This window comes from Fonsecaea monophora (assembly GCF_001642475.1).
Source record: "Fonsecaea monophora strain CBS 269.37 chromosome Unknown Scaff34, whole genome shotgun sequence".
NCBI classification, from domain to species: Eukaryota; Fungi; Ascomycota; class Eurotiomycetes; order Chaetothyriales; family Herpotrichiellaceae; genus Fonsecaea; species Fonsecaea monophora.
In genome coordinates this window covers 98347-111037 of record NW_019173965.1, presented here as the reverse complement: position 1 = coordinate 111037, position 12691 = coordinate 98347, and the positions used below count along the sequence as shown (strand labels likewise).

At 52.1% G+C, this 12691-nt stretch overlaps 3 protein-coding genes across 3 annotated transcripts; 1 reads left to right on the top strand and 2 right to left on the bottom strand.

The window, feature by feature from the left end:
* Positions 1–297: 297 nt before the first annotated feature.
* Positions 298–2780, top strand: AYO21_05422 (hypothetical protein; the record flags this gene model as incomplete). The annotated part of the gene is made up of 4 exons (XM_022655391.1): positions 298–362; positions 410–484; positions 538–2539; positions 2592–2780. 4 exons carry the CDS (start codon positions 298–300, stop codon positions 2778–2780), a joined length of 2331 nt encoding a protein of 776 aa, XP_022512283.1.
* Positions 2781–4019: 1239 nt separating this feature from the next.
* AYO21_05421 (hypothetical protein) lies at positions 4020–6857 on the bottom strand (the record flags this gene model as incomplete). The annotated part of the gene is made up of 8 exons (XM_022655390.1): positions 4020–5318; positions 5422–5462; positions 5517–5688; positions 5814–5932; positions 6027–6090; positions 6169–6196; positions 6287–6700; positions 6808–6857. The coding sequence occupies 8 exons, from the start codon at positions 6855–6857 to the stop codon at positions 4020–4022; spliced, it is 2187 nt and encodes a 728-aa protein (XP_022512282.1).
* Positions 6858–7472: 615 nt separating this feature from the next.
* Positions 7473–10848, bottom strand: AYO21_05420 (hypothetical protein; the record flags this gene model as incomplete). Its single annotated transcript, XM_022655389.1, has 10 exons — positions 7473–7573; positions 7635–7757; positions 7813–8932; positions 9158–10023; positions 10074–10151; positions 10204–10307; positions 10363–10424; positions 10481–10516; positions 10579–10591; positions 10658–10848. The coding sequence occupies 10 exons, from the start codon at positions 10846–10848 to the stop codon at positions 7473–7475; spliced, it is 2694 nt and encodes an 897-aa protein (XP_022512281.1).
* Positions 10849–12691: the final 1843 nt, after the last annotated feature.

Below are 12691 nucleotides of genomic sequence, written 5' to 3'. Positions count from 1 at the left end.
TTGAATCCGCAGTGACTGAAATTCACCCGCTACTGTACCATTCAGTCGAATCACCCTCGAGTTTCCCTCACTCCCTCTTTCGCTGTCGAACCGAGGAACCGATCTGGCAAGAACTCGAGAGGAGGAGGAAGAACTCAAAGCACGCAAGTTGCCGCACGGAGACAACACCCAGGCTGCTTTCCGTTTGCCACGGTCGCCTTTACATAACCTCTCGCCCCCTCCACCAGACCTTTATATCTGCTCCTTGCAACAATAACTTCTCCAAGTCTTCAGTGAAGACAAAGATATCCTCCCGAAATGGCACCTACGGCGAGCACGGCCTCTAACCCGGCGATGCGAGCGCGAGACGATCTTGATTCTACGTAAGGGTGTCACATTAAAAGCAAAAGCCCCTGTTGACTGGTATTAGGTGGACATATCTCGAAAAGAACGTCGACAATGTAATGAACAAGTTGCAGGAGGGTCTTGACATGAAGACATACATGTTTGTTAAAATCCCCCTTGCGCAGGTAGTAGTCTTTTCTGACCTGATGCCAGGGGCGTGTATACCGCGGTTCACAATTTCTGTACTTCGCAAAAAGCAGCCACGAATCAAAGTCAGGGTGGCTCACCAGGAACCTTAAGTCCCGCTCATCGAGGCGCCCATCTTCTGGGTGAGGAGCTCTACACCCTCCTTGGTAAATATCTCACGGGACATCTTCGCGATGTCCTAGCCGCTTCCGAATCACATACAGACGAGGCGCTGCTGGCCTTCTACATCCGAGAATGGAAACGGTATACCGACGCTGCAAAATACAACAACCACCTCTTCAGATATCTGAACCGGCACTGGGTGAAGCGAGAAATTGATGAAGGCAAGAAAAACGTCTACGACGTCTACACACTCCACCTGGTTAAATGGAAGGACGACTTCTTCAAGGCGGTCGAGGGCAAGGTAATGGATGCGGTCTTGAGACTCGTTGAAAAACAACGCAACGGCGAGACTATTGATCAGATGCAGATCAAGGCCATTGTCGATTCCTTCGTCTCCCTCGGCTTGGATGAGCATGACAGCAGCAAATCCACGTTGGACGTCTACCGCCTTTACTTCGAACGCCCATTTATCCTCGCCACCAAAGAATACTACATCAACGAGTCCCGCCGGTTTGTGGCAGAGAACAGCGTTGTCGAGTACATGAAGAAGGCAGAGGCAAGATTAGAAGAAGAGAAGGAGCGTGTGGGCCTCTACTTGCACCCGGACATTATGAAAAAACTTATGGAAACGTGCAACGAAGCCCTCATCAGCGCTCATTCTGTCCTGCTGCGAGATGAATTTCAGGTGCTGCTCGACAACGAGCGTACCGAGGACCTTGCGCGGATGTACAAACTCCTGTCCAGAATCAAGGATGGGCTGGACCCCCTGAGGACGCGATTCGAGAGCCACGTCCGCAAAGCCGGCATTGCAGCTGTGGAGAAGGTTGCGGCCCAAGGAGACAGCTTTGAACCAAAAGTCTATGTCGATGCGTTGCTCGAAATCCACGGCAAATATCAACAACTCGTCAATGTCGCCTTTACGGGAGAATCCGAATTTGTGCGGTCGCTCGACAATGCTTGCCAGGAATTTGTCAACCACAACCAAGTTTGCAAAACCAACTCTACTCGATCCCCCGAACTGCTTGCTAAATACGCCGATCAACTCCTCAAGAAAGGTGCCAAGGCGGCAGACGAGTCTGAGCTTGAAGAACTTCTTGTACAGATTATGGTCGTGTTTAAATACATCGAGGACAAGGACGTGTTCCAGAAGTTCTATTCCCGAATGTTGGCCAAGCGTCTAGTGCACACGAGCTCGGTATCAGACGATGCGGAAACGAGCATGATCAGCAAATTGAAGGAGGCATGTGGTTACGAGTACACTAACAAGCTTCAGAGAATGTTCCAAGACGTACAAATTTCCAAGGATCTCAATACTGCCTACAAAGACTGGCATGACAAGATTCTCGAGGACAGTGACGAGAAGAGGACGGTCGACTCGACATTCCAAATCTTGGGAACGGGTTTCTGGCCTCTCAATGCTCCCAACACTCCATTTGCCCCTCCTGCTGAAGTCAGCAAAGCCATCGAGTCATTTACCCGCTTCTACGACCAGAAACACAATGGTCGCAAGTTGACATGGCTGTGGCAGTTGTGCAAAGGCGAGATTCGAGCCAATTATATCAAGAGCCAGAAAGTGCCTTACACCTTTCAAGTTTCCACCTACCAGATGGCCATCCTGCTTCTGTTCAACGACTCCGACAAGATGGATTATTCCGAAATCAAAGAACTTACCAAGTTGACCGATGAAACAATTGAACCGGCGATTGGCATCCTGTGCAAAGCGCGCGTCTTGATCTCGTCGCCCGAAGACGGCAAGCCGGCACCCGGCACTAGTTATTCGCTCAACTACAACTTCAAGAACAAGAAGGTCAAGATTAACCTGAATATCACTGTCAAATCCGAACAAAAGGTGGAATCGGAAGACACTCACAAGACCATTGAGGAGGATCGGAAACTGTTACTCCAGGTAGGTGTTTTGCAGTTGTGTTGTTGCTTGTGCGTCTTGCTAACTTTATCAGGCTGTGATCGTTCGTATTATGAAAGGTCGCAAGAAGCTCAAGCATGTCCATCTGGTCGAGGAAGTCATCAACCAAGTCCGTAACCGATTCCCCCCCAAAATCTCCGACATCAAGAAAAACATCGATGCCCTGATGGAGAAAGATTACATTGAACGTTTGGACAATGACGAATTAGCGTACATTGCATGAGTAATGCACTTTTTGTGCAGAATAGCTCTCTCCAAAGAGGGAAATCTATTGGTTCCCTGGAGGGGCTACAGCTGTCGGCCAGAGGAAACAAGTCTCTTCAGTGGATGTTTCTTCTATGTTTTTGCCGACATTCCAGGTAGAGAATTCTCAGAACTCGAAAGACGAGGGTGAATCAGGGCGAATGGGGGGGACGGATTTGGAACGATTTGTTGACGGGCGATTTCACCTAATCAACACGCATGGTACGGACAACAGCATTGCGCGGTGGTGCAGCGGACTGCATTGGCTTCTCTCTCAATTTCTTTGCTCTCCTACGATCAGCGTCACGACTCGACCGGGCAGTTCTCGGAGCGTGGGGAAAAAACAAGGCTTCTGATGGGAACGAATTCGACTGAACGACTTGACGACGCGTGCACATTAACCATTGAGAGTTTTTCACAAAGTCGACTAGAATCAATGGGTCGGAAGTGTGGAAAGGGGTCTGAATGAACGGCACCGAGTATTATGCGTGCGTGCGTTTGTCCCCCGAGGACGATAACGAGGTTGTGACAAGGACGGTTCTTGGTCTTGGGCAGGTCATGACGAGAAGTATTTGGCGCTGGTTGTGTTTCGCGCGCACGCAAGGGCCCATTAGTGAGTGGTATGATGACAATGAAAAAAGAAGACTCTCTGTTTCATCCCAATCCGCGGTTTACAGGTCACAATGGCGTTCGTTAGCGACTGAGGCGATTCCAACAGGCAGAAGTCGGACTTGGGTAGTCAGTCTACATACACGCATTCATTCATACATACATTCATACATTAGAAACGAGGTGTTCCTTTTCTCGCTACAGACTTCGTGCTCTTGTCGTGTCTTTTCGCAGTGTAGCGTCGCAAGGAATAGATTCGAAGAAATTATTGAGGGAACGAATGGCCTTGACGCTACGCTCCCCACCACGAAACATTGCAAGTAGATACAGGTAGGTAGGTGTCTGGAGCGACGGGATGAACATGCCCAAGAATGGTCCTATTCCTACTCCTGTTCCATTTTACTTCTTGTAAATACTGCTTCGAGTGTGCTACCTCATTCGGCCCCCGGTCTCCGGGTCTGTCCCTCAATCAATCAATCAATCAATCAACCAGGCTGGACCTTGTCCTTGTGCTCTCTCCATGCTCGATGCTCGCTCGCTCAATCGCTCAATCGATCGCCCACTCCGGTAAATCAATCACTCAAGAAACCAACCAAACCATCTGGTAAAATCATCCCCCTCCACCGCCGCCGCCTGCATCCCCCGCCTCGCTTGGTCCAGGTGTGCTCTGGGTCTGGGACGGGGTCTGAGACGACGGGGTCCCCTTCGCTTGTTGCTGCTGATTCTGCTGATTCTGCTGATTCTGCTGTTGGATCCGTTCCCTCGCCCACGTGCCCCAGCCGCTGAGATACGCGCCTGCGCGAGCCGCGCCCTCGCGTGCCGAAGCTTGGATCTGGGACGCGTCGACGCGCGGGGCCCGGTCGCGGAGTGATGCCGTCCAGTTCGAACCACCCGCTGCCCCTGTCGAAGTGGAAGGTCCTGTGGTTGAGGAGGAAGAGGGAGGCGAGACAGGCCGCGGCGTCGTCTTTAATGGTGCGGATCCAGTGCCGGGCTCTCCCTCGGTTTCGACCACCATCCAACTCGAGTTGGAGCTCGCGCTCGACAGAGCCACGGCGGACGGCTTCGTCGCGAGGTCTTGATGTTGTTCGCCTTCCCCGCTGGTCCTCGCCGTGCCGTGACTCCCGCTTGTCGTCTTGGTCGCCCGCTGCTGCGCCCGCTGTTCCCGCGCCTTTTCCAGCTCGGCCCAAAACCTGGCCATCCCGGCCTCGACCCTCTCCCGCCCGCTCTGCAGCGTGCGGCCCAACTGTTCGCGTCCCTCCCTGACCTTCTCGTCGAGGTGAAGCTCCGCCATTCCCCTCGCAACCCGCCTTTGCAGGTCCTCCACCGTCAATCCTCCGCCGGTCGGGTGCCGTGGTTCGATGATGTCGAAGATGCGGTTCCCCCGCGTGAGGCGGTCAAACAGGGCGAAATTATTCGTCGTGCGCCACATGGCCAGGAATTCCGGGTTGAAATCCGTCGCCGTGTCTCCCGGTTCGGGGAAGTTCTCGATGTTGGCCACCGAGGCCGGGATACCGCTCTCCGAGACGGTTTCGTGGTAGATTTGATAGGCCATGCTGCTGAGTAACGAGAGTATGTACTCCTCGAACTGCATGCGGATGGCATCCTCCGAACCGGCATAGCCCATGTTCTTCGGCCGGCTCGGGTTTTCTGGATCCCACGTGTCCAGAACGGTCTGTGTGAGGTAGTCGATCCACCGTCGATCCGCGGCACTGAGGGCCAGAGCGGCGCGCAAAGACGGAGACGTGACTGTCATCGAGTTGGACTCGTCGAGGTTGATGAGAATGTCGCTGTACTTTTCCTTTTGCTGGAGGAGGAGGCTGTTGGTGGAACCGACGACGTAGGATTTGGTGTCATAGTCGGCAAGAATGTCAAGTTGCTGGAGGGGCGTGTATGGACCAAAGATTGAACCCTAGAAACCGGCCAAGCGATGGGGCTGGTTAGCCGCTGCGGACGACGGATGACGCTCGGTGTCTATCAAAGATATATCGGGAGTCTCTCTTCTGCAGACTCACCTTTCCAAACAGCTGCAATGGTAAGCCCATGAATGCCAATACTGCAAATTCATGTCAGCGTCTTTCCCAGTGGCCATGCGTATCCAAGTACGTACGCGAGGATCTATCGCCCGTCCTCAGGCTCGTCGCCTTCTGCGCCTTCTGTGCGTAATTGTCCAGGCTCGGATCTGCCGCGTCTTGCAAGTTTGCAATAAGTCCAGGAATGAGCGATATCAGGGCAAACTGCATCATGCACAGCCTTTCACACTTGGAGCCAAAGAAGAGCATCTGCAACAGAAAGCACAATGTGTAAGTATAATATACAGAGAGCACTGCATCGCATTGGCAGAAACGAGGGACGTTTTGAGCAGAGAGGTCCAGCAAGAAGTGTCCGGGTAGACAAAAAATCTTACCTTTCGCTGCAGCAGGAGGCATTTGACCAGAGCCAAGGTCTGATGTCGAAATTCATATATCATTTCCCTCAGAGAGAGACCTATGAGCAACCCCGAAATCAGCTTCTCTCGCACAGTGACTCGAGTTCGTTCCAGTGTGTCGTCCAAAAGCGAGTCATCGAATGGCACAAGATACTAGAAATGAAAAGGGATATAGATCAGCCAGGGACGTACCGAAATTGTGATCCTTCCCGTCCTCATGCGTAGGCGGCGCTCTGACCAGACTATCTTGAAATTCCTGTAGAGCGGAAAGATCAGCATCTTTCGCGCATCACGTCTTTCCTTTGCATGCCAGAGTGCAGGCAAACTCACCCACCTTCAAAATCGAGATGTCTGAAAAATCTCTATCGCAAACATCAGCCACTCCCATACCGCGACGCACCGATCCACGCCACGCCCAAAGGCAACGGAAGTGGTTAGGCCTCCAAACTTACTCTTGCGCAAACCAAGCCGCCGTGACAATGCCCAGCCTTTCCCTCAACTCCCCCATACCTCTCGCCGTGGGCGAGATCACGACCACGGCCTTCTGGACAGTCGACCGGGTGACGTCCACGGAGCGGCGCTTGAGTTTCTCCGACCGGATCTGTCGCGTGCAGGAGATACCAAACAGACTCGTGGCCGCGCTCGTCACCGCTCCTGTCTCGCGTGGCTTCGCCTCGGCACTTAATAGAGGAGTCACGACAGGGTCAGCGTCGGGGCTCCGGTTGTCGAGCAGCGTAAAATAGCTAAACTCCTCCGCCATGGCGTGCGCGCCGTCAGACAGCGCCATGAACGGCAGCAACGACCAATCGTTGAGTTTATACAGGTTTTCGCCATCGCTGTGAACCCAGAACTCAATCTCTGGACCACTGATCCCAACGATCCGTTAGTCAAAGGAAGGAGTGTGTCTCATGTGAAATGTGAAGCTATTGGGGGATGGGCCAGGATAGAATAGCCCCGAAAAGATCAAACGTACCGAGCGTGGTGGAAGTCAACGACGGCGACCTGCGGCGTAATGGTTGTCATGTTGAAAATGAAAACAATACGCAAGGCATGTCAAGAACAGAAAAAGGCAAGCAGAGAAATTATATTACGCATCCCGGAGGCAGAGACGAAGCGCACCTCTATGTAGTCGACGTGTGATCAGAAACAAGAATGCCCGGTTCCGCTGAGGAATGAGAGAAAGGAGTCCGTATCAGATTTCGGATTTTAGTTTCTCCGATCTGCACGTGGTTCCGCCCTTGGCGCCGCTGCCGGAATCTCAGGCAGTGCCAAGACTTCGGTTAATTACCGTAAGGACCCCTTGATACATCGCGAAATCGTTACCAAGGCTCGGAGCGCGAACACCTCCAATCTTGTAAACTTGCTTGTCTTACTACGTGCTCAGTTTTCATACTAGGTACTTAGGTGACTGTGTTCAAAGAGGTCGTCATCATTCTCTGCGGCCGCTAACTCCATCTTCCTGCTCTGGCTAATAATTCCGGAGTGCAATCTTATAGGGTTGATTTTGCTGTATCCATTGTTTTCCCGCACTCCCAACTCGAGAGGTCTCGATTCAATGCGTTGATGAAGCCAAGGCTCTTTCTGTAATCGTTGCCGGTCTGATGTCTATAGAAAGAACACCATTCAAACCCTCTCTGCCTAAGTATCAAGGCCAGTTCGTGCTCTGACCTCATTCTCATCCTTGACGTCGAGAGGTTCAATGTTCCAAATCGTATCGGCATACTCGTTGATGCAACGATCTAGATACCAGGTCAGCTCACTACACACAATGATATGGAAGTGTGTGGCAGTTGGACGTACCCGACGTGAAGAAGCCCATTCGGGCCACACTCATAATCGACTTGGTGACCCAGGAGTCCTGGTCTTTGTATGCCTCGTCGATGAGGTCCTGTGTCTGGCAATAGCTGTTGAAGTCATCGCTCACTGTGGAGTCATTTCGTCAGCCTCTGACCTGCTGTTCAAGCTCCAAGATTCTTACCAAGGTAGTAGTCGCCGTGCTCTGCAATAGCACTGATAAGGGCGCCAAAAGCGGCCTCGTCACCGAAAGTACCCTTTTTGATGCAATCAAACACCTTCTGCAGTTCGGGGTTGACCTGGTAGTTGCCGTAGAAGTGGTGATGGCGCAAGTCCTCCACGTCCTCGGACAGATTGCCAAACAAGAAGATGTTCTGCTCTCCGATTTCGCGCGTGATCTCAATGTTCGCCCCATCCAGTGTGCCAATGATCAAACCGCCATTCAGCACAAATTTCATGTTACTGGTGCCCGAGGCTTCGGTACCAGCCGTGGAGATATGTTCACTGATATCCGAGGCCGGAATAATGATTTCCGCCTTGCTGACATTATAATCTGCCACAAAGACCACTTTGAGCAGATCGCCAACATCAGGATCCTTATTGACGACTTCGCCGACCTTGTTGATCAAATGAATAATGGTCTTGGCCATCCAGTAGCCTGGAGCTGCCTTGCCGCCAAAGATGGACACTTTGGGCGAAACCTTCTTGCGCTCCTCAGGGGTCATGGCCTTGATCGCCAGATAACGATGAATCACACCAAAAATGTTGAGTTGCTGGCGTTTATATTCGTGAATGCGTTTGACCTGAATGTCGAAGAGAGCTTTGGGGTTGACGCTCACCCCGGTAGTCTTCAGGATATGCTGGGCAAGTCGGACCTTATTGGCGTACTTGATCTCCGCCCACTCCTTCTTGAACGCTTTGTCATCAGCAAACGGTTCCAGTTTGTTGAGCAGTGTCAAATCCTTCAGGAACTCGTAGCTTCCAATCTTTGAAGCAATCAATTCGGAAAGACGCGGATTTGCCTGGTGCAGCCATCGTCGGGGAGTGATGCCATTGGTAACGTTGGTGAACTTGTCCGGGCCATAGACTTTGACAAAGTCTTTGAAAATGGTGGTCTTGATCAGATCCGAGTGCAGCTCAGCCACTCCATTGACTTTATGGGAGCCGACAATTGCCAGGAAGGCCATCCGGACCATCTTGGGCTGGGACTCTTCAATGATAGAGACTCGGGCCAACATATCGCGGTCCTTTGGGAAGCGACGTTCGACAGACTGGAGGAAATACAGGTTGATATCGTAGATGATCTGTTACAAAATCCCATATTAGTAACGGTGTTTGACGTGGTTTGCAGCAAAGCCATGCACATGCACATATAATGTAAGATCCATGGGATACAAGAAGATAAGGTTCTTGACCAGCATCGTGCGCTGCCTGTTTGACCTTCGAGTCGTGGTGCCTTTTCGGGTCTGAGTGTGGGCAATGCAGGGAGCTACATACGAGGCACATCAAGGAAATGGAAAGCTACTAACCTGAAGGTGCCGTGGAAGGAGGTTCTGGATCAGAGGCACGGACCACTTCTCCAATGCTTCCGGCAAAACAGTGTGGTTGGTATAACCGAATGTCTTGGTGACAATGTCCCAGGCGGTGTCCCATTCGAGGCCTTCCATGTCGATCAGGATTCGTTGCAACTCGACAATGGCAAGGGTCGGATGCGTGTCGTTGAGCTGAATGGCCACTTGTTCGGGAAATTCAGACCACTCGCGCTTGGATTTTTTGAATCTGCGGACGATGTCATGCAGAGACGCGGCACACCAGAAGTATTGCTGCTTCAGGCGGAGCTCCTTGCCTCTTTCAAGGTTGTCGTTCGGGTACAACACGGCTGATATCGTTTCCGCACGTTGCTCGTCGGCCACGGCGCTCTCATACTCACCAGAATTGAATTTGGAGAAATCGAACTCGCCACTTGAGGCCTTGCTGGACCAAAGGCGCAGGTTGTTCACGGTCGAAGTTCCATAGCCGGGAATGGGCACGTCGTAGGCAGTCGCGGTGACCACCTCGCCGTCCTGCCAGGACACAATTTGTTTGCCCTCATCATCCGTGAACTTGTTGACCCAACCATAGAACTGCACATCGACCGTAACGTCGTGTCTGGGAAATTCCCAGGGGTTGAAATCAAGCCAGTAATCCGGGATTTCAACTTGGTAGCCGTTCTCAATCTCTTGCTTGAAAATGCCGTATCGGTATCGAAGGCCATAGCCCCAGGCAGCGTAGTTCAAGGAAGCCAAGCTATCGAGGAAACATGCAGCCAGGCGGCCGAGACCTCCGTTGCCCAAAGCCGCATCGTGCTCCTGTTCGATGATGTCCTCGATGCGGAATCCAAGCTCCGCGAGACCGTCTAATTGCAGTGTCAGCTCGCCCAAGATGGCGTTGTGGCGTATGACCTACCTTTGGCCACGTCTTTCAATCCAACATTGAGCATTGCATTGTCTAGTGCTCTACCCATCAAAAACTCGAGGGAGAGATCTTCCAGATTTGTAAGCTACCACACTTCCACCACAGCTTTCCCAGCACTCACAGTAGATTCTCTTTTGATCGACAAATGTCTGCCTCTGCTGGGTCTTGTTCCAATCAATGATCAGGCGGTTTCGGAAGGCCAGCGCAGTCCCGGAATATGCGGCTCTGTGTGAGGATCAACGTGAGGAGGTGGTTATGGAAATAGATTGGCAAGACATACAGCTCGTCGCAGTTGAAGAGAGATCGCGCCAAGGTGGTCTCGATCTGCTTGACACATTCTGCCTGTTGAGGAAGTGTCAGGTTGTGTGTCTTCGCTCAGAGATAAGTCGACCACTGACCTCAAACTCTTCCTTGGTTGTGAACGGACGGGGGGACTGTCCAGATCAGGGTTAGAAAGGTCGCCGAACGTGGGAGACAGCTGTTAGGAGCTCATTACAAATTTTCTCCAGCTATTGTTGTAAAGAAAAGGTCAGTATGCTCATTTTGTGTGGTATCGGAGACGGGCCACTACTTACGCCTCTCGCATATGCTCCGGGATGCTTGACTCCACGGCCTTGATGTCACCGGCTCCAAAGCCTGTGGCAGTCCGCTTGTGCTTCGGTCGAGTAAAGCCAGGGCCGACAGGACCTACTAAGGTCGAAATGGGAGCACTCGTCGAGGGTTTACGCTCCCGCGGGGCTGGAGCTGCGGTGGCTGCGGTGGCCATGTTGTCGGCGGGGTAGGACTAAACTAACCAAGCAAGCCAAACGAAGGGCAGAGTGATAAGGATAATATCGAGGAAAATCAATGGGCCTGGAAGGTTAAGTTGCCTCTAGAAAAGAGGTGAGGGCGGAAGAGTAATTGCAAGGGAGAAATTGTGAGGACAGAGGGGCAGGCCAGGACGTGGTATAGCTTCGACAGGGACGGGAAGGAAGGGGAAGCTGGGTTGCTGTGAAAAGCCAATGGAAGTGTCGATTGCTTCGCCCTGGGCCTTGCCCTTGCCTCATGGGCTTATTGACTTATCGTCATTGTAAATGCAATGCGATGGATGCCATGCAAAACCGGATCCAGCCTATGAACGGGCCATTTTATCCCAGCTCCATCATTCAGCATGCGGTATGCATTAGCGCACTGCCAGCAACGGCGGGGCTCTGTACGAGCATCTGCTTGGGATACCTTGACCATGAATCATTCTCTCTACAGTAGTGTCGCATCTAGCCATCGTCGATCAACAGCAACGCTCGACCTTGAATATCATGCTAGACCAAGCGGTGAGCCACGAAAAAGAGGATTCCGTACGCCATATTCTCCAGATTTAACGCGCCTCAGATCCTGTATCCCACCTTGACAACTACCTGCGCCCGTGTCTCCAAGCTAGAGCTCAAGCTCCACGGCAACGGGGCCAGAGGCCAAGCAAACACTTTGCATGTGCAAACGAGAGTGGCGTGGTTTTACTCGGTTCCATATTACTACATCAGCCCTTTTGTTGATGCTACTTACTGCCTTGTCAGACTGGTCTGAAGCCTGAACAATCGATTGAGACCTACTACTCCGTACACCAACCCAGCCACCTACATACTTCCATTGAAGGAATAAGGCCACAGGAAAAGAAACGAACACGAGGGCCAAAGAGGCGGACAAAGCTATCCTTTGGGCAGCCACATGGCGGGGTAATCACGGCGCACGAGTAGCCCTTCTCGACCTCTACTCGTTAGCCAAGTCAAAGAGTTGGATATCGACCTGATAATTATGGTTCTCTTGCTTCCGCCCCGGTTTTGCCACACTCCACACCAGCTGCACTTCTAATCCACCCTAGCGAGTGCACCCCATTGGATTGATTTACCACCCACCTTCCCGTCCATCTCGACGGAAAGCTACCTGGGTGCGTTGGGGTGGGAGGAAGAGGCCGTCGCCAACCGAAGCCCTGTCTTAACCCGCCGTACAGCAGCCCGGAGTAGGCATCAAAGGCGAAATAATGTGCCACCGCCCGTTCTTCTCCCTGACCCAAATTCTTTCTGCGAGGCTGCGGTGGGATATCAGACCACCGCTGCACCAGGGTGCATCAGCCATGTCCCATCCCGATGCTGAGCTCATCAAGGCTCATGACGGAAAAAATCACAATGTCCTGTAATCCACCTGTGGTTGCTGTGTAATTGCTTTCCATATTGGGCTTCGATCCAAATCCAAGGCACGAGACTCTGATGGTGCCGATGTTGCACAAAAGCAAAGCTTCCCACGTTGAAATAGTGTCTTATTATGAGTACACGGCGACGTTTCCAGCCTTTAGATGTCGTATCTCGCTTTGCAGCCAACTATCCAAATGCTGTCCCGCCTCCTGCCTCCAGTTCTTAGGGGGATGGCTCTGACTGAGAGCGACAGCGAACGCTAACGTCGTCCGTCATATCTGCCCAATGGTCAAGATCCCATCCCAAGCATCCTGCGAATGCCGTGGTTATCCAATGACCAAGTCAGCCCTTCATCCCAAATCAAACAATTGACAGCCCATCGCCGTAGCAGCCTTGACATGTGCAAGAATATCCTTCTCCATTCGCTCCAACTCTTGACTTGAC